The sequence below is a fragment of the Barbus barbus genome (genome assembly GCF_936440315.1).
Source record: "Barbus barbus genome assembly, chromosome: 16".
NCBI classification, from domain to species: Eukaryota; Metazoa; Chordata; class Actinopteri; order Cypriniformes; family Cyprinidae; genus Barbus; species Barbus barbus.
In genome coordinates, this window is record NC_136744.1 from 27141866 (window position 1) to 27165808 (window position 23943).

The window sequence follows — 23943 nt, forward strand, 5'->3', positions numbered from 1 at the left end:
TCTGCAGTTGATGACAGAAACATTGTGACAGCTGTAAAGAAAGACCCTAAAACAACTGTTAGTGACATCAGCAAGAACCTCCAGAGGGCAGGAGTGAAGGTATCACAATCTACTGTTCGCAGAAGACTTCATGAACAAAAGTACAGAGGCTACACCAGAAGATGCAAACCACTCATTAGCAAGAAGAATAGGAGACGAGCCTCAAAAATTCTGGGACAAGGTTTTATGGACTGATTATATGGACCAAAGTGATGGAAAGGCTAAAGTTTGGAGAAAGAAAGGATCTACTCATGATCCCAAACTTACAAGCTCATCTGAAACACAGTGTACACAGGTGTACATTATAGTAAGGCAAGGCAAGGCAAGTTTATTTATATAGCACATTTCGTACACAGTGGTAATTCAAAGTGCTTTACATAAAAGAAAGTGAAATAGACATTAAAAATCAGTAAAAACATGGAAATAAAAATAATAAAAACAAGGAATTTTAAAATGATATAGAAATTGATTTAAAATAAATTTAAAGAAAATGATTATACATAAAATTAATTGCAGTCAGTTCGGACATATAGCACAGAGCTCATTCAACAAATGCACAGTTAAACAGATGAGTTTTGAGTCTTGATTTAAATGTGGCTAATGTTTTAGCACATCTGATCTCTTCTGGAAGCTGGTTCCAACTGCGGGCCGCATAATAGCTAAAAGCAGACTCCCCTTGTTTTGTGTGAACCCTTGGAATTTCTAACTGACTCGATCCTAATGATCTGAGTGGTCTGTTCGGTTTATATTCAGTGAGCATATCAGCAATATATTTAGGTCCTGGGCCATTGAGTGACTTATAAACAAGTAAAAGTATTTTAAAATCAATCCTAAATGTAACTGGAAGCCAGTGTAAGGACCTGAGGACTGGTGTGATATGCTCAGATTTTCTGGTTCTAGTCAGAATCCTGGCAGCAGTGTTCTGGATGAGCTGCAGCTGTCTAATGGTCTTCTTGGGAAGGCCGGTGAGGAGACCATTACAGTAATCCACCCTGCTGCTGATAAAGGCATGAACAAGTTTCTCCATTCTTGCAATGTTTTTGAGATGATAGTATGCTGATTTAGTTGGCATGACTACTGAAACTAAGGTCTGTCTCCAGAATCACCCCAAGATTTCTGACTTGATTTTTAGTTGTTTGATCCCTAGAGTCAAGGTATGCATTCACCTTGAGAACTTCATCTTTGTTTCCAAATGCAATGACTTCAGTTTTCTCCTTGTTTAACTGAAGAAAGTTCTGGCACATCCAACTGTTAATTTCATCAATGCATTGGCAGAGGGAGTCAATGGGGCTGTAGTCATTTGGAGATAAGGCTAGGTAAATCTGGGTATCATCAGCATAGCTGTGATATGCAATTTGGTTCTTCCTCATTATCTGACTTAGTGGGAGCATATACAGGCTAAACAAGAGCAGTGCAAGAATTGAGCCTTGTGGGACTCCACATGTCATGGCCGTCCACTTAGACTTATACTCTTCTATACTCACATAATAACCTCTCCCTTCTAAGTATGATCTGAACCATTTGAGTGCCATCCTAGAAAGCCCGACCCAGTTTTCCAGTCTCTCTAGAAGTATGTTATGATCGACAGTGTCAAACGCAGCACTAAGATCTAGTAGTACCAGCACTGATATTTTGCCAGAATCAGAATTGAGGCGAATATAATTTATTATCTTAATGAGTGCTGTCTCTGTGCTGTGATGTGCTCGGAAACCAGATTGAAAATTGTCCAGGTATCCATTTGAGTTTAAGTAGTTGTTCAGCTGATTAAAAACTACCTTTTCAATAATCTTACCTATGAAAGGAAGATTTGATATGGGTCTATAGTTGCTCAACATGGTGTTATCAAGATTGCGCTTTTTCATAAAGGGCTTAACAACTGCAGTTTTAAGGGAGTTTGGAAAAGTCCCAGACAGAAGTGAGGCGTTCACCACTTCTAAGAGATCAGCTTCTAAACAGTTAAGCACATTTTTGAAAAAGGATGTGGGAAGTGTGTCAAGATAGCAGGTTGAAGATTTAAGGTGCTGTACTATTTCTTCCAAAATTTTGTTATCAATTTTTTTAAAACACACATAGTCACTTCTTTTTGAAATTGCGGTCGAATCGGTGTGACCTCTGCATAACTTGAGGATGTGCCAATCTCCTTTCTGATATTATTGATCTTCTCAGAAAAGAAGGAAGCAAACTCATTGCATTTGCTGTCGGAGAGCATTTCACTGGGAATCTGACTTGGGGGGTTTGTCAGTCTCTCAATAGTCGCAAAAAGAGTGCGAGTGTTGTTTAAGTTACTGTTTATAAGGTTTGAAAAGAAAGTCTGTCTAGCTGTGGCTAGTTCCACATTGAAAGCATGAAGGCTGTCTTTATAGATGCTATAGTGAATTTCGAGTTTCGTCTTCCGCCACATCCGCTCAGCTTTTCTGCATTGTCTTTTCATGCTCTGAACTGCTGTTAATTTTCTCCAAATTGATTTTTGTCTGCCCGTCTTCTTGCTGACCTTTATCGGAGCAATATAATCAATAACATTCTAAACTTTTGAGTTAAATGACTCCAGGAGAAGATCAACGGGGTCTGCAGAAATGCTTGGTGTTAATGATATTGCCTTCATAAATTGTGCACTAGTGTTCTCGTTAATAGAGACAGATCTAGATTCAGTGGTGACCGAGATCAATATATCTAAGAAAATACAGAAGTGATCAGATAGTGCTACATCCTTAATTACAATGGATGAGATGTTTAGACCTCTACTGATGAGTAAATCTAGAGTGTGTCCACGATTGTGTGTGGGTCCGTGCACATGCTGACTCAGGTCAAAAGTGTTTAAAATAGTTATAATTTCTTTTGTAGTTTTGATTTCTGCATTATCTATGTGGATATTAAAATCCCCTGCAATAGCAAAACAGTCAAACTCTAAGGAAATCATTGATAACAGTTCAGTGAACTCATCAACAAAGTCTGGAGAATATTTTGGAGGCCTGTAAATAATGATAAACAGGGTGCGTGGAGCACCTTTCAGCACAATGCCTAGGTGTTCAAAAGACAAATACTGACCAAATTACATTTGCTTGCACTGATAAACATCTTTAAACAGAGCAGCTACACCTCCACCTCTCCTAACAGTCCTGCAGATACTTATAAAATTAAAGTTAGGAGGGGCTGTTTCATTAAGGCTGTCTTCTAACCATGTTTCATTTAGAAACATAAAATCCATGTTGTTTGTGATTATTAAATCGTTGATCAGAAATGATTTATTTTTAAGTGAGCGAATTTTTAAAAATGCTAACTTGATGGAATTACATTTTGTCTCTACAGCAATCTTAGATTGATGCATTATAGGCCGCAGGTTAGATGGGTCAGCCGTATGGCTTGAGAAGGCCTTAGACTTTCTATCGCGTGATAAAACAGAAATAGAGGAGGCTACAGGCACAGTGGGTTCCCGCTTTGTCTGTAAACATTTGTGAATGTTGTGGCTAATATAGCGGGGACCCGACACATATCACTGAGAGCTGTTATCAGTTGTTTTTGGTTCTCCTACACCAGATGGAGAGGGGTTTGGGCCCTGGCGTTGTGGGAGCGGCCAGAGAGCTCTCGCAGGAGGAGGAGGGTGAGCTGGGCCTGCGGTCTTTGGTGGTTGTGGGGCCCGCCGTTTGTTAGTTGGTATCTGGGGGCTTGCAGCGAAAGAGTGGGAGAGTTTGGTCCCAGCATACACCAGTTCCTCCATTTTCTGTGAGAAGCTTAGAAGTGGAGATGCTGGAGAGAGGGAAAGTGTGTCTGGTGAGCAGGGCTCTGGCTCTGGTGTTTCCGGTGGCTGTGAGATGTTGTCCTGTCTTCCCTGGCTGTTTTCCAGAAAGTCGTCCTTGGGTGCTGAGTCTTGGAGCTGTTGTAATACGTCACAGTCTGCATGTGATGGGCTCTGTGGGCAGGGCTCAGCTGGGATGTCCATGAGCAGTGCTTGTTGTGGCTGCGTGGTGTTATCAGTGTCCTTGTGAAATGTGTCAGCCACATGTTGACTCAAAAGCTGACATGAAGTCCTGTGGTCACTCATATTCTGTCCAGGTGTGTGTGTGCCATTCAGGCCGAGTAGATTGGCACACACCGCTGAAGGATGACGGAGGGAGAAATAGATATTGTCTTTTAGCACTCTTGCACCGAGTCTGTTTAGGTGGAGGCCATCCGGTTTAAACAGTTGTCTGTGGCCCCAGAAAAGATTGAAGTTGTCGATGAAGTTGACTCCTTTTATACTGCAGGTTCTTTGTAGCCATGTATTTAGGCCAAGCAACCGTGAAAACATGTTAGTTCCCCTTGCTGGGAGTGGTCCACTGATGAACGACTGAACTTCAAGACTTTGAAGAGTTTCAAAGAGTTCACTGAAATCCTTCTTAAGGAGTTCTGGCTGCTCCTTCCAAATATCATTCTTCCCCACATGGATGATGACTCGATTTGCAGTCTTGTGCTTCATCAGAATGTTCCGAAGTTCTTTGTTCACATCAGAGACGGTTGCTTGAGGAAAGCAGTATGTAGTTGTAGTCCTGCTACTGATGTTTCTGATAATAGCGTCTCCCACTATCAGAGTCCTGGGCTCGGCTGCGCTCTGAGCTGAAAGCCGCTGTCTGCTCGACCTTGAGCGCCTGTTAGTAGCGATGTTAGCTGTTGGCTGATTCGATCCGTGTTTAGTCACATTTGCGGATTTCTCACCCACATTCATTAATGCTTCAAATCTGTTCTCAAGATGTATCGGGGGTGGTAGGATACCAGTGTTTACAAGTCTTGTCATAGCCGTATCTGGGGTAGAGGATGCTACGGCAGCAATACGAGATACTCGTGATAATCTGATGTCTCGATTGCCTTTGGGTCTCGCTCCCTGTTTGTGCCATCGATTTGTCTGTCGATCTGTTTCGGCTTTTTCCTCTACATGTATAAACTGTTGAGATTCACTAGATTCACAGGACTCACCGGCTGATTTTTCAAACTCATTCATACCAAACACGAATATGAATCCTTCAGCTATTCAATAATGATTAAAAAGACATACATAATATTTGATTAAAACATGATAGTCTAATGTGTGGGTTACATACATAATATGGGGTTCTGCATAGAAAATAATTAGTTGCTCATAAGTCCTTTCAAGATGCTTTTAGGTGCATATGGAAAATACAGTTTCTTTGAAGTTCTGTGTAGGACCTAAAGGACATGTCCTGTGAGCAAAGGAATTTCAGTCTGGTTCCTTGTCTTCTATGTGTGGGGGAAAAATCAATCTAAAGAAGCTTGTGATTTCTATCATGGAACACGTGATGTCAGTCTTGGTTACTTGCCCCAAATTTGACAGTATTCTGAATTGGAATTATCAATAATTGCTCTTATGTCTTAATGTTGCAAGCTGTTTTGTGAAAGAGGCTTGGTTAGGTTTTTGCTCAGGTGGCCGGAAATTTCCGCCCAGTAGAGAAAGGTTTTGCTCAGCAAGACAAAACATTAGAGGGAACATTGTCTATGACATAAATACTATTTGTCCTATCATAGGACAGAACAAGAAAGCATACTAATAATCTTTCATTGCACAAAAGTATTATAATACGAAAGGCTCCATAACAGAACGGCACAACCGTGCACAGAATAATGCACTTGAAGCGACACATAGAACATTTCAAAGCAAAAATGAAAGAGATATTGATGCGTATTGAATCTGTGAGCTAGTTTATGGAGTCTTTTTTTAACAGTTTTAAATTTCATTTACTATGAGAGTTTCATTGTCTTGACTGTCGTAATCAAACACGACACACGGTTTGATTGCTGAATGGAGGATAACAGACTGCTCCAGCAGAGAGAAGAGTTTACCTGAACTTGGCTTAAATATTCATCTGTACCTGACATTAAACTATGGAACGGCTTCAGAACACTTTGACTTTGATTTAATGGTGCTTTATAATGTTTTTGTGCCTTTCGTGGGGCTTAACAATGACACAGAATGCACACAATATCGTATTTGGATTGGTCTTGTCTGACCGATATCCGCCAGTATCAGAGCCGATACCGATACTGAGTATCAGATCGATGCATCCCTAATTGATACGATCTTTAAATTTTTTGCACACTGCGTGATAAGATTGATAAGATCTTTACTGTTTTTACATACTGCTCGATAAGATCTTTACGTTTTATTCTGCTTGGCAAGATCTTTACGTTTTTTGCATATTGGTAAGATCATGAAGATCTTCATGTTTTTTGCATACTGCTTGACAAGATCTTTACTTTTTTGTGTACTGCTTGAGAAGATCGTTAGGATCTAAGTTTGTTTTCATATTGCTAGATAAGATCAATACAATGTTTACATTTTCGCATACTGCTTGATAGGATCTTCCCGTTTTTTTGGGTTCTGCTTGATAAGATCTTTGTTTTTTGTGTAGGCCTAGTGCTTGATAAAATCTTATAGATTAGATTATAGATTAGATTATAGATTAGATATTGATGATAACTTCTCTTTTATTACATACTACTAAATAAGATCTTTAACTTTTTTATACTACTAAATCAGATTGATAAGATATTTATTTCTAATACCTACTGCTTGATAAGATCTTTCCTTTTTTTTTTTTTTGCATACTGCTAGATAATAAGATCGATAAGATCATTTCTTTTTTTGTGTGCTACTTGATAAGATCTTTACTTTTCCAATGGGAAGTATTTTGAAGTACTCCCATTTTATCATGACATTCCTTCTTGGTGTACCACAAAAAAGATGTTTACTCCATTTACTAAGTGAGCTTTTGCTTTTGTATGCTGGTTTAAGTTACAACACTTACAGTGTTACAAAAGATTTCTATTTCAAATAAATGTTGTTCTTTTGAACTCTCAATTCATCCAAAGAATCCTGAAAAAATGTTGTATTCCAGAAAAATATAAAGTATAGCAACCGTTTTCAACACTGATGATGATAAGAAATATTTCATGAGCTGCATCATTTTAAAATATATTCAAATAGAAATTTAAATTGTAATAATAGTTCATAATATTACTGTTTTACTGTATTTTAAATCAAATAATTGCAGCATTGGTAAGCATAAGAGACTTCTTTCAAAAACGTAAAACAAGTAAAAAATGCCAAAGTTGCAACAGCAGTTGGGTAAACAATTGAACACAAAATCTAATTAAATCATTGATGAAATACAAACAAATACAATGTTATCTCAGAAAGCAGTGCTTACCATAGCTGTAGTTAACATGCCTCTGCAGCTCCTGATGCGCAGCAGGGGTTTTCAGAGTAAATGTGACATTGAACACTGGATTCTGGGTTACATAGCTGCTTTTTAAGTAGTACAGTCCGCCGTCTGATGCAGATGAAACCTCCAGGTCGTCAGTGAGATTCTGACCTTCTGACCCCAGCCACATGACCTCTGGCCTCGGGTAACCCTCCATCTCATACTGGACAGTCACATCGGTGGATTTGAGAAGGATGCTTAATCTCGGCTCAGAACAGAAGGCTGAAGACACAAAACACATCCAATGATTTCCAGATCATATCTTATATCAAACTATTAGAAGTAAAAATTAAATGACAGAATATGAATCTATGTGACCTAGTATATACATTGTACAGAGTACAAGACTTCAATGTAAACAAAGGGAAAAAATGGCATTATTGTCTATAATATTACAAAAAAATATATTGTCACTTCCCATTTTCCCATTTCTCATTTTGTGTTGCTCCTAAAACATTACAACATACAGGTTTGGAATGACATATTATGAGTAATAATGACAGAACTATTGCTTTAACTTGACTATTGTTTAGCATGGTTATTACTAAAATTAAAACCATATTAAACTTTGTTCCTTAAAATAACAATAAACTTTAACGGAAATAACATTTTAAACGTTTCTTTAAAAATTTCATTTAGTTTAACGATGTACTAAACTAACAAAAACTGAACAAAAATAGACATTAAAAAAAATTACAATTAAAAATATATAAAAATAATATTAATAAAAATAAAATCTACAAAAAAAAAACTCAAATAGTATCTCACTGATACTAAAATAACACTGGGGTACCCGTGTAAACCAACTGCACCACTCCTCTGTCAGTTCCCTTGCTGTTGCTCACTATGCACATGTAGTACCCTGCATCCTTCAGTCCAATATTGGCTATACTCAGGGATGCGTTTCCTTCAGCAAGTCCCTCATGATTTAACTTTGTCCGGCCAAGATAATCGGAGCTTTGTCGATCGAGCTGGTCTTTCATGTAGTAGAAGCTGTGGACCACTCGTGAGTCTTCCTGCCGTTGCCATGTGATCACCAAAGTAGAGTTGTTAAAGTCTGGTTCAAATTCACAGGGAAGAAGTTCCATGGCTCCACGGACCACAAGTATAGGACTGGAGGGTACTGTGACGATAAAGGAGTCTAGAGATAAGAAAGATTAGACTGAGAGGATGTTTGGTTGAAGCACACATCTGGCATGTATATAAACTCATATATATATTATATATATATATATATATATATATATATATATATATATCATACTTATCCCCTAAACTCCAATCTTACGGACTGTAACAGACTGGGTTAGGTCAGCTTAACTTATTCACAAAAAGTACACTACCAGATAAAAGACCTCATTTGAAGGTGCTCCTGACTAAATCACAGTGAAGAAACCGCTGTGCTTACCTGTGCAAAATGAGCCACAACTATGTTGGAGTTGGCCTGGTACCAGTAATTTCCGAGAATCTTTCTCAAGTACTTACATTTTATGGCAACCAGCTATTTAATCTAAATAAGGTGCATAAGGTGTTTTAGTAGTTGCTAGGGAGTTTCCTACTATACCCCAAAAATCCAACCTCAAATCTCCAATATATTCTGTATATAGGGTGAAGTCTGCTAAAACAGGCCCTGTGACTTCTAATGCCATCAAATAAGCTGGAGTCTAGAGATAAGAAAGATTAGACTGAGAGGATGTTTGGTTGAAGCACACATCTGGCATGTATATAAACTCAGCTAAAAAGAAACACTGCTTTTTCAGGACACTGTACTTTAAAAATAATTTTATAAAATCCAAATACGCTTTACAGATCTTTAAATGTTTTAAACATGTTTTTCATGCTTGTTCAATGAACCATAAAGAATTATTGCACATGCATCTGCGTAGAGCAACATTCAGTGTGGGTTTTCGTATGTATATATATGAAGAGGCTTCTAGAACTGCTCACTGGGAGTACGGCCGAGCACGTTTGGTAAAAGAGGCATTGTCTGGATGTCAACAGAAGGATGTGGATACTGGGTTTACACTAGTGTGATGATAAATGGTCTAAATCCATGGCTGTTGCCTTTGGAGCTTGTTACTGCCGCGTGATTACACAAAACAAGATCAGCATGAAAACCCCTGCTTTCACAAAGGCAACCCACGTGCAGTGGGTTCACACCGTGATTTTGCAGATGTTATTGAAGAATGCAATTTAAAATTTCAAAACATAAATATTGTAAACATTTCCAATTTCAATATGTAGCCACGTGCTGGGGACATCCAAAACACTACAATAAACTATGTTAAAACATTTTATTTGTTTTGTTTAAACATAGCTGACAACTTAATCCCAATGAAAAACAATCTTCTTTGTCAAATCTAAGTTTTACATGTAATTTGACAATATTTTTCTCAGGGACAGTAAGAAACAAACCTTCAAAGCAAAATTGTGTTGCAAAGAATTACGGAGATACTCCTGGGTTGTAATACACAATATATCAGTATTATATCAGTTATTAGCTGATATTAAAGTGTCCCTATTATGGATTTTCAAAAAATTACCTTTCATGCAGCGTGTAGCTGTATGTGAATGTAAACAGTCTGCAAAGTTATAAAGCTGAAAGTGCATCATAAAGTTATTGTCTCTCAAAAGAAGGAGTCGACTCAATACAGCCCGTGACTAAAGATTTTTATGATCAACTAATGTACAGTAGTACTGTATTTCCACAGAGACTAGCTATTATTAATCTGTCTGTCATGGACTACGTGACTTGCATGCAGGTAAACCTGTTGTTGGGGATTCCCAAAACCAAATTATGAACCTTTCAAATAACATAATAGTGGCACTTTAAGTATTTTTTAATCAATATCAGCTGATATTGGTCAGCCTATTGGCTAATTTCTGACTATTTTTACCTTTAGATGACACTTTTCGCCATCTACTGATTTAACGTCTGTTAAACGTAATCTGTAAAAGATACGTCTCAATGTCTTTCATACACTTGTTGTATTGTGATGCCTAGCATGCAAAACATTTTTTGTCCCATTTTTCAAAATCTAAAATCTTTCAGTCAAAAATGACCAAAGAGCACCAAGGGGTTAAACAGCCATGTAATAATATATTGTACATCCACCTGGATTTAAGGCTAAATGAGACAAGACCACCCTGTTGGTGTTTATTCTGTGATGATAACCAGCAGGATGTACTTTATCTCCTACATAATGACTTAATGATGACATAATGAGCAGTATCAGCCAGAACTGTAATATTAGTACATCCCTATTCTTTAATCTCTTTCAATCAGATAAGTCAAGTCAAGTCAAGTTGAGCTTTATTGTCATTACGCTACATGTGGGGACATACAGTGGAACGAAATGTCGTGCCTCGCAGGACCACGGTGCTACATAAATACAGACATACAACAATGAAGTAAAAAACACTATAAACCTATACACAACTAACCAACTGACATATTTAACTATAAGTATATATAAGTATTTACCCTATACAAACTAAAAAATAGAAGATAAAAAATACAAACTATACGAATGCTTCACAAATACTGTACATGTGCAAAGAGAGACATTTTGAGTCAAGCAGCTGGTTGGGGAACAGTGCAGGATGATTTGTAGTGCATGAGCATGTAAACATACATATATTGCCGAGTCTTTTGTGGGATTGTGTAAACGCAGCAGTGTGTGTAAAGTGTCTAGTGCACATAGTGTAAAGTGTCCATAGTGTAAAGTGTCCATAGTGCACATAGAGGAGAGTGTGGTACTACAGGTGGTTTGTACAGGCCCCACTCACCTGTGTGTAGCACACTTCGAATTGCACAAAAAAAAGTTCCATACAGTTTTTTCTTTGGTGTGGTAAGGTTGGGGGGGGGGGGGGGGGGGTGTTTTGGGGGCTGGCCCATGTTTCAGGAGGTAAGGGTTTGCATGGGGTTTCAGAGGGGGGCGGGGTGATTTGAGTTCAGGGCGCTCACAGCCTGGGGGAAAATGCTGTTGAGTAGTCTGGCGGAGCGGGCTATGATACTCCGGTACCATCTTCCTGATGGTAGGAGCTGGAAGAGACTGTGGGAGGGATGGGTGGAGTCCTTCACGATGCTGTTGGTTTTGCTGGAGCATCGTGTAAGGAAAATGTCCAGGATGGAGGGGAGAGGGGCACCGATGATCTTTGCAGCTGTGTACACTGTCTGCTGGAAGGTCTTGCGGTCAGCAGCACTGCAGTTCCCATACCAGACATTGATGCAGCTGGTCAGCACACTCTCAATGGGGCCCCTGTAGAATGTGGTGAGGATGGGTGGAGGGAGACTTGCTCTTTTCAGCCGGCGGAGAAAGTGTAGGCGCTGTTGTGCCTTTTTGGAGAGTGACATGGTGTTGGTGGTCCAGGTGAGATCCTCTGTGATGTGCACCCCCAGGAATTTAGTGCTGCTGACTCTCTCCACAGTCAAGCTGTCGGGTGGTCAACGGAGTTTCTCCTGAAGTCCATCACAACCTCCTTTGTCTTCTCCACATTGAGGGACAGATTGTTAGTGCCACACCATTCAGCCAGCTGTGCCACTTCCTCTCTGTAGTGTGTTTCATCGTTGTTGCTGATGAGACCTACCACTGTTGTGTCATCAGCAAACTTGATGATGTGGTTGGAGCTGAACTTGGCAGTGCAGTCGTGGGTCAGCAGTGTGAAGAGCAGCGGGCTAAGCACACAGCCTTGTGGGGCACCTGTGCTCAGTGTTGTAGTGCTCGAGGTGTTGTTGCCGACTAGGACTGACTGAGGTCTTCCAGTTAGAAAGTCCAGGATCCAGTCACAAAGGGAATTGTTAAGGCCCAGCAGGTTTAGTTTATTTATGAGCTGTTGTGGGATTATTGTGTTGAATGCCGAGCTGAAGTCAATGAACAGCATTCTAACATAGTTAAGGCTTATTTGTCTATTTGTCTGTATCTGGGATAAAGTTTATTTTTCTGTGTGCGTGACAGAATAAAACTTGAGCTTTCAAAGCTTAGAAACAGCATATTGTATAAGATTAATATGATCTGGAATTTATCCTCTTAAGTAACCAGCAGGGTTTTATTTTTTTATTATGACTCTCAGGAGGCTCTGGGCAGGAAACAAACTCTACTTTGAATTCTGTAGTTGAAATTGTCCCCCTGCCTGTGATTTCAGGGTCAACAATCCAGTTTAAACAAATTAACTTTATGAATGCACAATTATAAAAAAATAAAATAAATAAATAAATAAATAAATTTATATATATATATATATATATATATATATATATATATATATATATATATATATATATACACATACATTTGGGGTGTCAATTTTCAATCATTTCCACAATTCCGTTTAAATTAATGATCAATTAACCGATTAATCGTTAACCTTAATACTGCAAATTGCGTCTATTGCAGTAGCATATAGTAGTGATCGACTGATTAACTTATTCACAAAAAGTACACTACCAGATAAAATACCTCATTCAAAGCATTTCCTAAATGTGCTCCTGACTAAATCACAGTGAGGAAACTGTTGTGCTTACCTGTGCAAAATGAGCCACAACTATGTTGGAGTTGGCCTGGTACCAGTCATTTCCGAGAATCTTTCCCAAGTACTTACATTTTATGGCAACCAGCAATGTTTTAGTAGTTGCTAGGGAGTTTCCTACTGTACCCCAAAAATCCAACCTCAAATCTCAAATATATTCTGTATATAGGGTGAAGTCTGCTAAAATGGGCCCTGTTTTGGTAAATGACTTATAATACCATCAAATAAGCTATGATATATCTAATGATATTCTTATAAATTAGCATGGGTCTGTCTGTATTTTTCTGTTTTTGTAAAGTGCTGCCAGTGCCAAAGGTGACTGACCTCCCGACGGTTTGTTTAAATTCTAATGATGTTGCTCATTTCCATCCTGAGGTTGTTTTCTACTTGTGTGGTTACCCGGGCCCGGTCAGCTAAGGCTGTGGAGCAAGTTGATTTAGCGGATTCATTGCTGGGGCATGTGTTAGCAGAGGATGAGAACATTTTTGAAACCAAGAGAAATGATATGTGAGGTTCTAATGCGAAAAGTTCAGCGGGTTTGCTGGAAAGTTTTCATTCTTTGGATCTACCAATTTCTCGTTTTCAGATCATTGCTGTACAAAAGGATGACTCATCTTTGACTAAATGTTTCTCGGCTGTTACTAGCTCCAAGGCTGCGAAGAAAAGGGACACTGCATACTTCTTAGATGATGGTTTATTAATGAGGAGGTGGTCTTCTAAGGTTGAAGAGGATTTGGATTGGAACGTTATATATCAAGTGGTAGTTCCAAGTAAGTATCGTACTCCTGTATTGTGTTTAGCTCATGAACACTTACTCTCTGGACATTTGGGGGTAACAAAAACATATCGTATTCTCCAGCATTTTTTTCGGACTGGGTTGAAACGAGACGTTGCTAAATTTTGTTGCACGTGTCATACTTGTCAAATTACAGGTAAACCAAATCAGGTAATCCCGCACGCTCCACTGTCTCCTATTCCGGTTATGGGAGAAGCGTTTGAAGTACGGCTCGATTTCCTGAAGCGGTTCCATTGCGCAATATAAAGGCTCATGTTATTTTGAAAACGTTGATTAAGTTCTTCTCCATCTTTGGACTTCCCAAAGTTATTCAAACAGATCAAGGCTCTAATTTTTTGTCGCGAGTTTTCAATCAAACTTTGGAGTCTTTGTCTATAGCACATCGAGTTTCTAGTTCATATCACCCGGAAAGCCAAGGTGCAATCGAGAAGTTTCACCAAACCTTAAAGGCCATGCTTCGAAAAAATATTGTATGGAAACGAATAAAGATTGGGATGAGGGAATCCCTTTAGTATTGTTTGCCGTTCGTGAGAGCGTGCAATAATCACTCGGGACATACTGTCTGGGGCCCATTAAAGGTTTTGAAAGATAAAATGATGGAAAGTAATACAGAGAATAGAATGAATGTGTTAGACTGTTAGTCGTTTGCTCGTAACTTTCTGAAAGATGCTCAGTCTGAGATGAAGGATCTATAGGACAATATGGCAAGCAGTTGCACGATCTTTTCAGTCTGGGGATAAGGTGTTGGTATTATTACCTAATCCAGGTTCGGCATTGACAGCTCGATTTACAGGTCCATACAATGTGGTCAGGAAACTTAGTGATACGGATTACGTTGTATGTACTCCTGAAAGAAGGCGCAAAACCCGCGTTTGTCACGTGAACATGCTTAAAGCATATCATGTTCGTGAAAATAATGATGACAAACAAGCGATCGATAATGCAGCAGTTTTAGTTACGTCTGAAGTTTTGTCTTTTGAAAAAGATGTCGCAAAAGCAGATGAAGATTGTCTGTTGCTACGGAATACTCCTCAACAATGTAGTAAATTGGATAAATCTGTTATCCTAACAAAGTTGACTTCCTATCTTTCTCACTTGCCTGATGAGAAAATGCATGAGGTAATATAACTCATCACTTCTTTGTTTTCGGATGTTCCGTCCCAAACTAGTGTGTTACAACATGATATTGATGTTCAAGATGCGAAACCGATAAAGCAACATGCTTATCGAATGAATGCTGTCCAACGATCTGCTATGAAGAAAGAAACTGACTATTTGCTCGAAAATGGTTTAGCTCGTCACAGCTATAGTTCGTGGAGTTCTCCTTGCCTTTTGGTTAATAAACCTGATGGTGCTTTTCGTTTCTGTACGGATTTCCGTAAAGTAAATGCCGTTACCGTCCCCGACTGTTATCCACTCCCTAGAATGGAAGATTGTGTTGACAGTATTGGTTCTGCTAGATTTGTTAGTAAACTCGACTTGCTCAAAGGATACTGGCAGGTACCATTAATACAGCGTGCATCTGACATTTTTGCGTTCGTAACTCCGGATTGTTTTTTACAATATAATGTTATGGCATTCGGGTTTGCGAAACGCACCAGCTACATTTCAGCGATTAATTCAAATGGTTTTAGCTGGTGTACCCAATTGTAATGCGTACTTGGATGATTTAATGATTTTTTCCAATGATTAGGAAGAACATCTTTCTTTGTTGCGCAGTGTGTTCGAACGTTTGGAACGTGCTTCCTTAACCCTCAACCTGGCAAAGTGTGTGTTTGGCCAGGCCACGGTCACCTATTTGGGAAAACAAGTAGGACATGGACAGGTAAAGCCGGTGGAAGCGAAAGTCGCGGCCATTACGGAGTTCCCTTTACCCGTTACTCGGCGAGAGCTAAGACGATTCCTAGGTATGGTTGGCTATTATAGGAGTTTTTGTAAGACTTTTTCCACTGTAGTAACTCCTCTTACTAATCTACTTAGCCCTAAGCAAACCTTTGCGTGGACTGAAGAGTACCAACTGGCATTTGAAAATGTTAAGGCTTTGATGTGTACTAGTCCAGTTCTCGCAGGCCCACAATTTGAGCGTGCTTTCAAGTTGGAGGTCGATGCGAGCGCAGTTGGTGCTGGGGCAGTCCTTCTCCAAGAGGGCGCTGATGGGGTGGATCATCCAGTGTGTTTTTTTTCTCGCAAGTTTAATAAACATCAAGTAAACTATTCCACGATCAAAAAGGAAACCTTAGCTTTGCTATTAGCACTACAGTTCTTTGAAGTTTATTTGGGTTCTTCTAACTTGCCTACAATCGTATACACTGATCATAACCCCCTTGTGTTTTGTCTCGTATGTATAATGTAAATCAACGACTTATGCGTTGGGCTCTGTTTGTGCAGTTACAACTTGGAAATTCATCATAAAAAGGGGTTTGATAATGTCCTTGCTGACGCTCTTTCTAGAGTTTAGATATTGTAGGTGACTTGTTGGTTTGGTTATATATATATTTTTCTTGTTTTTTTTACAAACGATATGTTTGTTCTTAAACGTGGGGGTGTTACATCCCTATATGTGATGTTGAGTTGTTGTTGTTTGAGTATTTTTCTGTTTTTGTATTCTTCTCTTTTCTGGGTTTTCTTTTTTTGTTGCCCTCTCGTTTTTTCTTTCTTGTACTTTCACTCTCGCAGGTGGCACGCAGATTGGTCGTCTCGCTTATCAATCATTCGGGACGAGTTGATTGGGCGTGATGACGTGAGGGATCGTGCTCGCTGATTGACGTCCAGCAGTGCTATAAAAGGGAAACGCCGGGGTATTAGAGGGGCCGGTCTTTGTGAACTTGTGTTGTGGTTTTTCTTGGTTAATTTGTGTCCTTTTGTTTTGGCTTCGTTTGTATGGTTTAGTTCATAATGTGCTTTGACGGCCATGTAAGACATCTTATCTAACTGCTGTCCTGAAGCCTTTGTACTTTGATACTTGAAAGCCTTAGAAAGCTTTTCAAAGTTTTGTTACAACTGGACTGGCGGTGACGGGGGTAGGTAAGTTATGTCACGTGACTTACATGGTGCACATTTAGGTTTATTTCGTTGTCTAGACACCCTAGGTTAGGGACTTGTGCCATTTTCTGTATGTTTTTGTTTGGTTATGTAGTGTAGTCGAGTTATGACGTCTTGGACGTTGAAGTTTTCTTTTCACATGTTTCTTTTCTTAGTTCAGAATTAGATTAAAAGGGGTTAGTAAGATTTATTTTGGTTCTGTTGTTTTCTTTCTTTTGGCACGGTCCAGGCTCCCTTCATTCTCTCCAGTTCTCTAACAGGCCCAGGTTGCCGGTGTGTCTAGCTTTTCTTCTATTTTATATTAATTTTTTTTTTTTTTGCAAATACCTGTTACAGTCTTTAATAATAATAAAACACGTTTACTTGATTTACTCTCTCTGGTGTTCACTCACTCACACACAGACTGAATTATGACATTGCTCCGAACTGGTCTAATGTTCCCCTTCTTAGTCCCTAGACGCTTAACAATCAAAGAAGGGTCGTAACAGGGTCTCTTAAATATATTTATATTTTTTAAATGTTTTAAAATTATGAGAGTTAGAGTATCAACAGGTACCTTCTTGAGCCACAGCACAACATTAAGGTAAAATGGGCCAGCTGTTCAGTTCAAATGGACCAATATAAAAAGAGAATGCATAAATGCATTTCATTAAATAGAAAGTTGAATGAATAATTAATGCAATTAAAAATGAACTGATCATGTTGTATAGGTGTGTGTTTCTGTGCATTGGTGTCTTTTGTGTGCATGTGTATGCTTGTATTTTTTTAAAGACCGTTAAGATTTTGTATGGATACAGGTCTACAGTAGGCCTATAATCCTATTTTCACGCTCCGTTTCTGTGAAAAAGTGTGTGTGTGTGTAAGCAGCCCATTTCACAGACATCTTCCTTTCTTTCCCTTTCTTTGCTTGTCCTCCTGCCATACTGTCTGCAATGCTTTTTTTTTTTTTTAAAGACTTTTGTATGGATACATATCTAGGCCTATAAACCTATTTTCACCCTCAATTTCTGTCTAAAAGTGTGTGTGTGTGCAGCCCATTTTAGCTGAAAATTGTGGTTCATTTTAGCTTAACCAGCCATTTCTACATAAAATGTTTCTTTTATAAATGAAATTTTTTATTTGAAAGAGCGTGTCAGAACATTGTTCATTCTTTGCTTTGTTGGTAAGTTTACTTATAATTGCTTTAGTACCCTTATTAGTGATTAAAGAAATTTACTGTCAGGCTAAATTACCTTACAACTTCTCCGACGAGCTTCATGTAACACTCTGCCCTGCCCGCCTTAAAAAAACTCAGACCAATACAAATTGTTGTTACATGTCAACAAGTGTTGACGCAACAATGCAAGATGAGTTATTGTGCTTTTCTGTAATAATTTAAAGAGATATGACGCTACAACCTTATTTAGCCCATTTTAGCTGATTTGACCCTACACTACAAGGTAAAGGGTGTTTTCCAGGAATGCCATAGAAGAACCCATTTTTAGTTTCCCAAAGAACCACTCTGTGAACAGATCTTAAGAACCATTTTTTTCTTAGTGTGGAAAACATTTTTAAAAATTCTATTAAATTAAAGAACCTTTTATTCTATTAAAATGGTTCCATTTGGTTCCAAAATCAATGCAATTATATAACCTTTATTTTCAAGCATGTAGGTGGGCCTGAAGCCCCTCCGACAAAGTGTATGGGGATTTTTACACCCTCTTTAAAACGTAAGACTATATTCTTCAATAAACCACTAGATTGGTGTCATCTTTCCTGTCTGAAGGACATTCTGGTGTATCACTCTTTAGATCCGGCTTAGATCCTTTCAGTAAGTCTATGCTGTAGGGGTATATTTCCAAAGTTTAACACCCTAGAAATCCCCTTAAATACAACACAATGATACACCACTTATCAACCAGACATAGAAGGTATGAATTCACGGTTATCTTTTCAGATAGTTGTCTGAAGACCAGATTTAACCATATCCAAAAGCTATTTAAAGAGCATGTTCCTTTCAATTGACACACCTATCTAATTTTTCAACAGCCTTCTAATGCACTCAAAACACCTCAGCAACTAAATGTATGTGTATTTATATGAAGCCAACTGTAACTGAAATTTAAAAGTCCATTTCTGAACATTTACTCTTTATGACACTTCTTTACACACCCATATGCCTTGAAATGGCTGCTGATTTTGTTGCTTTCCCATTAGCACAACACCAAACTGCATTTCATGGAAAACTAATTTCTGAGAATCCTTATTTACCTGTCTGCATCTTTAAAGCCTCCCTTGTGTAGGCTGCCATACCCTCTCAGCAAGACCTTTTTTTCATTATAAGCTCTATAACTAGAGATCTAATTACCAGGTCTGGCATTAGTTTAATTAGGTTTTTGAATAAAGATGTTCTGGAAAATCCAACCCTTGTGAAAAAGAAGTGTGCTTAATTGCAGTAAAAGTGCACTTTTGAAGTTAATTACAAATACAATGTATTTAAGTGTCGAAAATAACATTTAATTTGTACTTATGTGTGTTCTTTTAAAGTATGTTATTTCTGCAATAAGCACACTTTATAAAAGTATACTTAAGTGCACTTCACAGGGGGAAGTCGTGGCCTAATGGTTAGAGAGTCGGACTCGTAATCGAAAGGTTGCAGGTTCGAGTCTCGGGCCGGCAGGGATTGTAGGTGGGGGGAGTGAATGTCCAGCGCTCTCTCCACCCTCAATACCACGACTGAGGTGCCCTTGAGCAAGGCACCGAACCCCCAACTGCTCCCCATAAATGGCTGCCCACTGCTCCGGGTGTGTGTTCACGGTGTGTGTGTGTGCATTTGTTCACTACTCACTGCTGTGTGTGTGCACTTGGATGGGTTAAACGCAGAGCACAAATTTCGAGTATGGGTCACCATACTTGACAATACGTCACGACTTTACTTTACTTTACTTTTTCTTTTTCACAAGGGTAGGTCCTCACATAATGCTTTTATGATCCGTTTTAAAGGGATCATCATGTTGTTGTATGACTATTTCTTTTGGACCAAAAACAGACACATTTTCAAAGTATCTACTTTTTTGCTCCACAGAAAAAGAAATACAGTTTTTGAATGCCATGAGGGTGAGAAAATGATAACAAAATGATCGTTTTTGGGTGGATTATTCCTTTATCAAACATGCTTGGAGCCAATGACCCACCCACAACCACTCTCTTTGACAGTTTTCTGTAAACATAATAGCCAGTAATTTTCTGTCAGCATATATTTTACTGGGTCACTGCAGTCAAATGCATATTTCATATATGTATCATGACTAAATTAAACACTGTTAAGACAAAAATAGCATTTATAAAATGTTATTTCCTTTTAACTGGACTATACTGAGAGAAAAAAAAAAGTTACACTACCATTCAAAAGTCACAGTAAAGACAGTGATATTGTGAAATATTTTTAAAATGTCAAATAACTGTTTTCTATTTAAATGTCATTTAAAAAAAATCTTAGTGTGGAAAAACTAGTCCACTCCTACTTTAATTATTGCATCAAATACCAAAAAGCAACAAGTGCATCCGACCAGGTGCAAATGATTAGAACAGAAAGTGGCCTGTACTTTTGTACAAACAAAAAAAGCCCAAAGCAGCAGCTGCTTTCTTTTTGTTTCCAGACATGACGTAAGACCACAAGGATGAATGACGACTGCAGAAAAAGGTTAACTAAAACAACACTGCATGAAGACTAAAGAACCCTAGGATACAGGCAGATGCTGCCATGCATCCAAATATTTGACTCAAACATCCAAAATGCTTGGTATAAACTGCATCTACATGCAGTGTTAGAATGGAATGAGACTGTGACTTTAAAAGCAACTAAAGGAATGAGGAGACAATGAACATACTTCACCAGAGAAATTGCCTTTTCTCTTTTACAATGAATGCTTTCAGCCTACTGCATGCACAAAAACAGGACAAGAACTCTGCCTTCGAATAAAAAAGTCTGTTCTGTTTGATAAAATGCTGGCAACATTTGAGCCAGCATTGAAACTGTCTGGAATATTTAATCATAAAACGTTTTATCAGAACTGTGTGTCTGCGTGTCCAACTGGACAAAAGGCACATTTAACATGGGATCTTTTATTTATTTATTTTTTCAAGCCATGATTTATGGACGGAGATGTTGGGGACTTGTCCACTGAAATATGCAATAAATTGTCCATTACTTCTGCCGTTCACGAAAGAGTTCACTCAGAAGCTAAAACATTTTGTTCTACTTAACCTCATGTGAATTCTTTTGTTTTTTTCCACTCACTTGTATGATTTATACATATTCATGGATGAGTGCAGACAGACTCCTTCTGTCTTCTTGTCTAATCACAAGTTTATTTGTGTAAGGCAGAGTCTGTGCAGACCATGACACGCACAAATGCCTCTGGTACATGCTTTCTGAATAACAAAACCCTCCATCAAAGCCAGGTACAAACAAACAGCAGCAGAATTTATTTCTCCCAATTTCCCATTTAATCCACTGCCTCTTAAAACAAAACCAAATATCCCACAAATTCACCTGCCAGTCGTTTTGAGAACTTTCCAAAATAAAAGTTTACACTGAAATCTGAGAGGATTTCAAACATTCAACTCATTCAAATAAATAAAACTAGGAAAATCATACATCATAAAAAAAAAACATTACAACTATTTCCTTCAAACAAATAAGTTTTTGAAGGTGTCTGTCTGTTAACATGGATATTAATGAACATTGAAATCAAGTACCTCTCCTCACACTGAAGGTCTTTTTTTCCACTTCAGTGGTTCACAAGAAAACAAGAGAAATTGCTGCTTGATACTCAAGTGCCCAAAAGAAACTTCAGTTTGTTTAAGACGAGTTAAACACATATTGAGAGAGAAGGGGATGCAATTAAAACGCATGGTAAACTTTCTAGGAAGAAAATGGTGAGATATAACGACCTAATTATACTTTCTAGGTTTAATTCGACCCTTATGGCAAAGCAAATACAATTTCTAAAGACAGTCTCAGCATGCAAAGTGCCTCGGTTTAGCGGTCCTATATATATATATATATATATATATATATATATATTAGTTACAAAACGCCAAACAAATCTTCGCACTCACCTGCACGACTCAGTAAGATCCAGAGCAGATGAAAACACCACATATTCATGTGAAGAAGTGAAGAGTATCCTGATGATGGAGATTGCTCTCGGGTTTTTCGGCGATGTAACTGCGTCACGAGGAGGGTTCTGTTCTCACAAACATTGTTACATTATGTAACTATGAGCTCAAAGGGGATATAAGTAATTACAATTATTTATATCGGCTGACAGTGATAACTGTAGCAGAAATAAATTGCCATCAACTGATAAGTGTAAGTTTATATCAACTCTTGGCCACAGAAAATACTTTAAGTATTAATACATTAGAGCAGTGGTTCATGGCGTACGCATATGGTCATCTAAATACATTTATTATAAATGCACAAACCTGCCACAATACCATGGTGCAGTTAGTGTTACTATAGTAAGTTATGGTAAACGATGGGGATTTGTAGACTGAAAGGCTTTCTGACTGTATCGTTGCACACAGTGTTTTATCTGTATTTAAACTAGGTTATAGGAGTTGGCTGATATCGACTGATACTAGGTTATATCAGTCGTGTGTTCTTCGCTGGATCTCACGGCGCTGTTTAGTGTTTGCGTGATCGAGAAAACATCTGCTCTAGTATGAATATCCTAAATTCAGTGTCTCAGAAAATTAGATTTCAGAAGCCTGACATTTCTGTTTAAAATATCTTATGTAAAGTATGGTCATTTCTATGCACTCAATATTTGGTTGGGCCTCTTTTTGCATGAATTACTGCCTCAATTCGGCGTGGCATGGAGGCAATCAGCCTGTGGCACTGCTCAGGTGTAATGGAAGCCCAGGTTGCTTTGATAGCGGCCTTCAGGTCATCTGCATTGTTGGGTCTGGTGTCTCATCTTCCTCTTGACAATACCCCATAGATTCTCTATGGGGTTCAGGTCAGGCGAGTTTGCTGGCTAATCAAGCACAGTAACACCATGGTCACTGAACCAGCTTTTGGTACCTTTGGCAGTGTGGGCAGGTGCCAAGTCCTGCTGGAAAATTAAATCAGCATCTCCATAAAGCTTGCCAGCAGAAGGAAGCATGAAGTGCTCTAAAATCTCCTGGTAGATGGCTGCGTTGACTGTGGACTTCAGAAAACACAGTGGACCAACACCAGCAGATGACATGGCAGCCCAAATCAACACTGACTGTGGAAACTTCACACTGGACTTCAAGCAACATGGATTCTGTGCCTCTCCACTCTTCCTCCAGACTCTGGGACCTTGATTTCCAAATGAAATGCAAAACTTACTTTCATCTGAAAAGAGGACTTTGGACCACTGAGCAACTCCAGTTCTTTTTCTCCACAGCCCAGGTAAGACGCTTCTGACGTTGTCTCTGGTTCAGAAGTGGCTTGGTAGCCCTTTTCCTGAAGACGTCTGAGCGTGGTGACTCTTGATGCACTGACTCCAGCTTCAGTCCACTCTTTGTGAAGCTCTCCCAAGTGTTTGAATCAGCTTTGCTTGACAGTATTCTCAAGCTTGCGGTCATCCCTGTTGCTTGTGCACCTTTTCCTTCAACATGCTTTGATACAGCACTCTGTAAACAGCCACACCTTTCAGTAATGACCCTCTGTGACTTACCCTCTTTGTGGCGGGCATCAAGGTTCGTCTTCTGGATTATTGCCAAGCCAGCAGTCTTCTACGTTATTGTGGTTTCAAAGAACAAGAGATACCCAGAATTTATACTGCAAGGATGGTCATTCATTGAAACTCAAATGTAAATATTCTAAAAATGAGATACTGATTTTTCACTTTCATGAGCTGTAAGCTCTAATCATGAAAAAACAAAACTTTGAAATGTTTTACTATGTGTAATGAACCTAAAATATATGAAAATCCCACTTTTTTAAATGAGTTAAAAAAAAAAAAAAAAAAAAAGTCTAATTTTGAAATGTACCTGTAACTTGATTACCACCTATTTAAAATATTACTCATACTTTGTATTTTAAATACAAACAAAGTTGCATGTATTCCGTTACCCTCCGACCCTGGTAACTGCATAGCAACCGCAAGGGTATTCATTCATCAACTGTTGATAGACCACATGGCCTTAAAACTTTTACAAGTACTTCTAACTGAAAACCGACAAACTTTAATTTTAAACTTTCAAGCAAACTTCAAAGTTTAGTTGATTTTGACTGATTGATCGCAGCTATAAGTTGCCAATATTTCC

At 38.6% G+C, this 23943-nt stretch overlaps 1 protein-coding gene across 1 annotated transcript in view; it reads right to left on the bottom strand.

Moving 5' to 3' along the window:
- The window catches only part of LOC306882431 (butyrophilin subfamily 3 member A1-like), a 25435-nt gene extending 3548 nt beyond the window's left edge, over positions 1 to 21887 (bottom strand). The window contains exons 1-3 of the mRNA XM_079437043.1: positions 21760 to 21887; positions 8083 to 8430; positions 7236 to 7511 (exon numbers count right to left, since the gene is read on the bottom strand). Coding sequence (XP_079293169.1) covers positions 7236 to 7511; positions 8083 to 8430; positions 21760 to 21808 — 673 coding nt within the window. The 5' untranslated portion in view covers positions 21809 to 21887. The remainder of the gene's footprint in view (positions 1 to 7235; positions 7512 to 8082; positions 8431 to 21759) is intronic.
- Positions 21888 to 23943: the final 2056 nt, after the last annotated feature.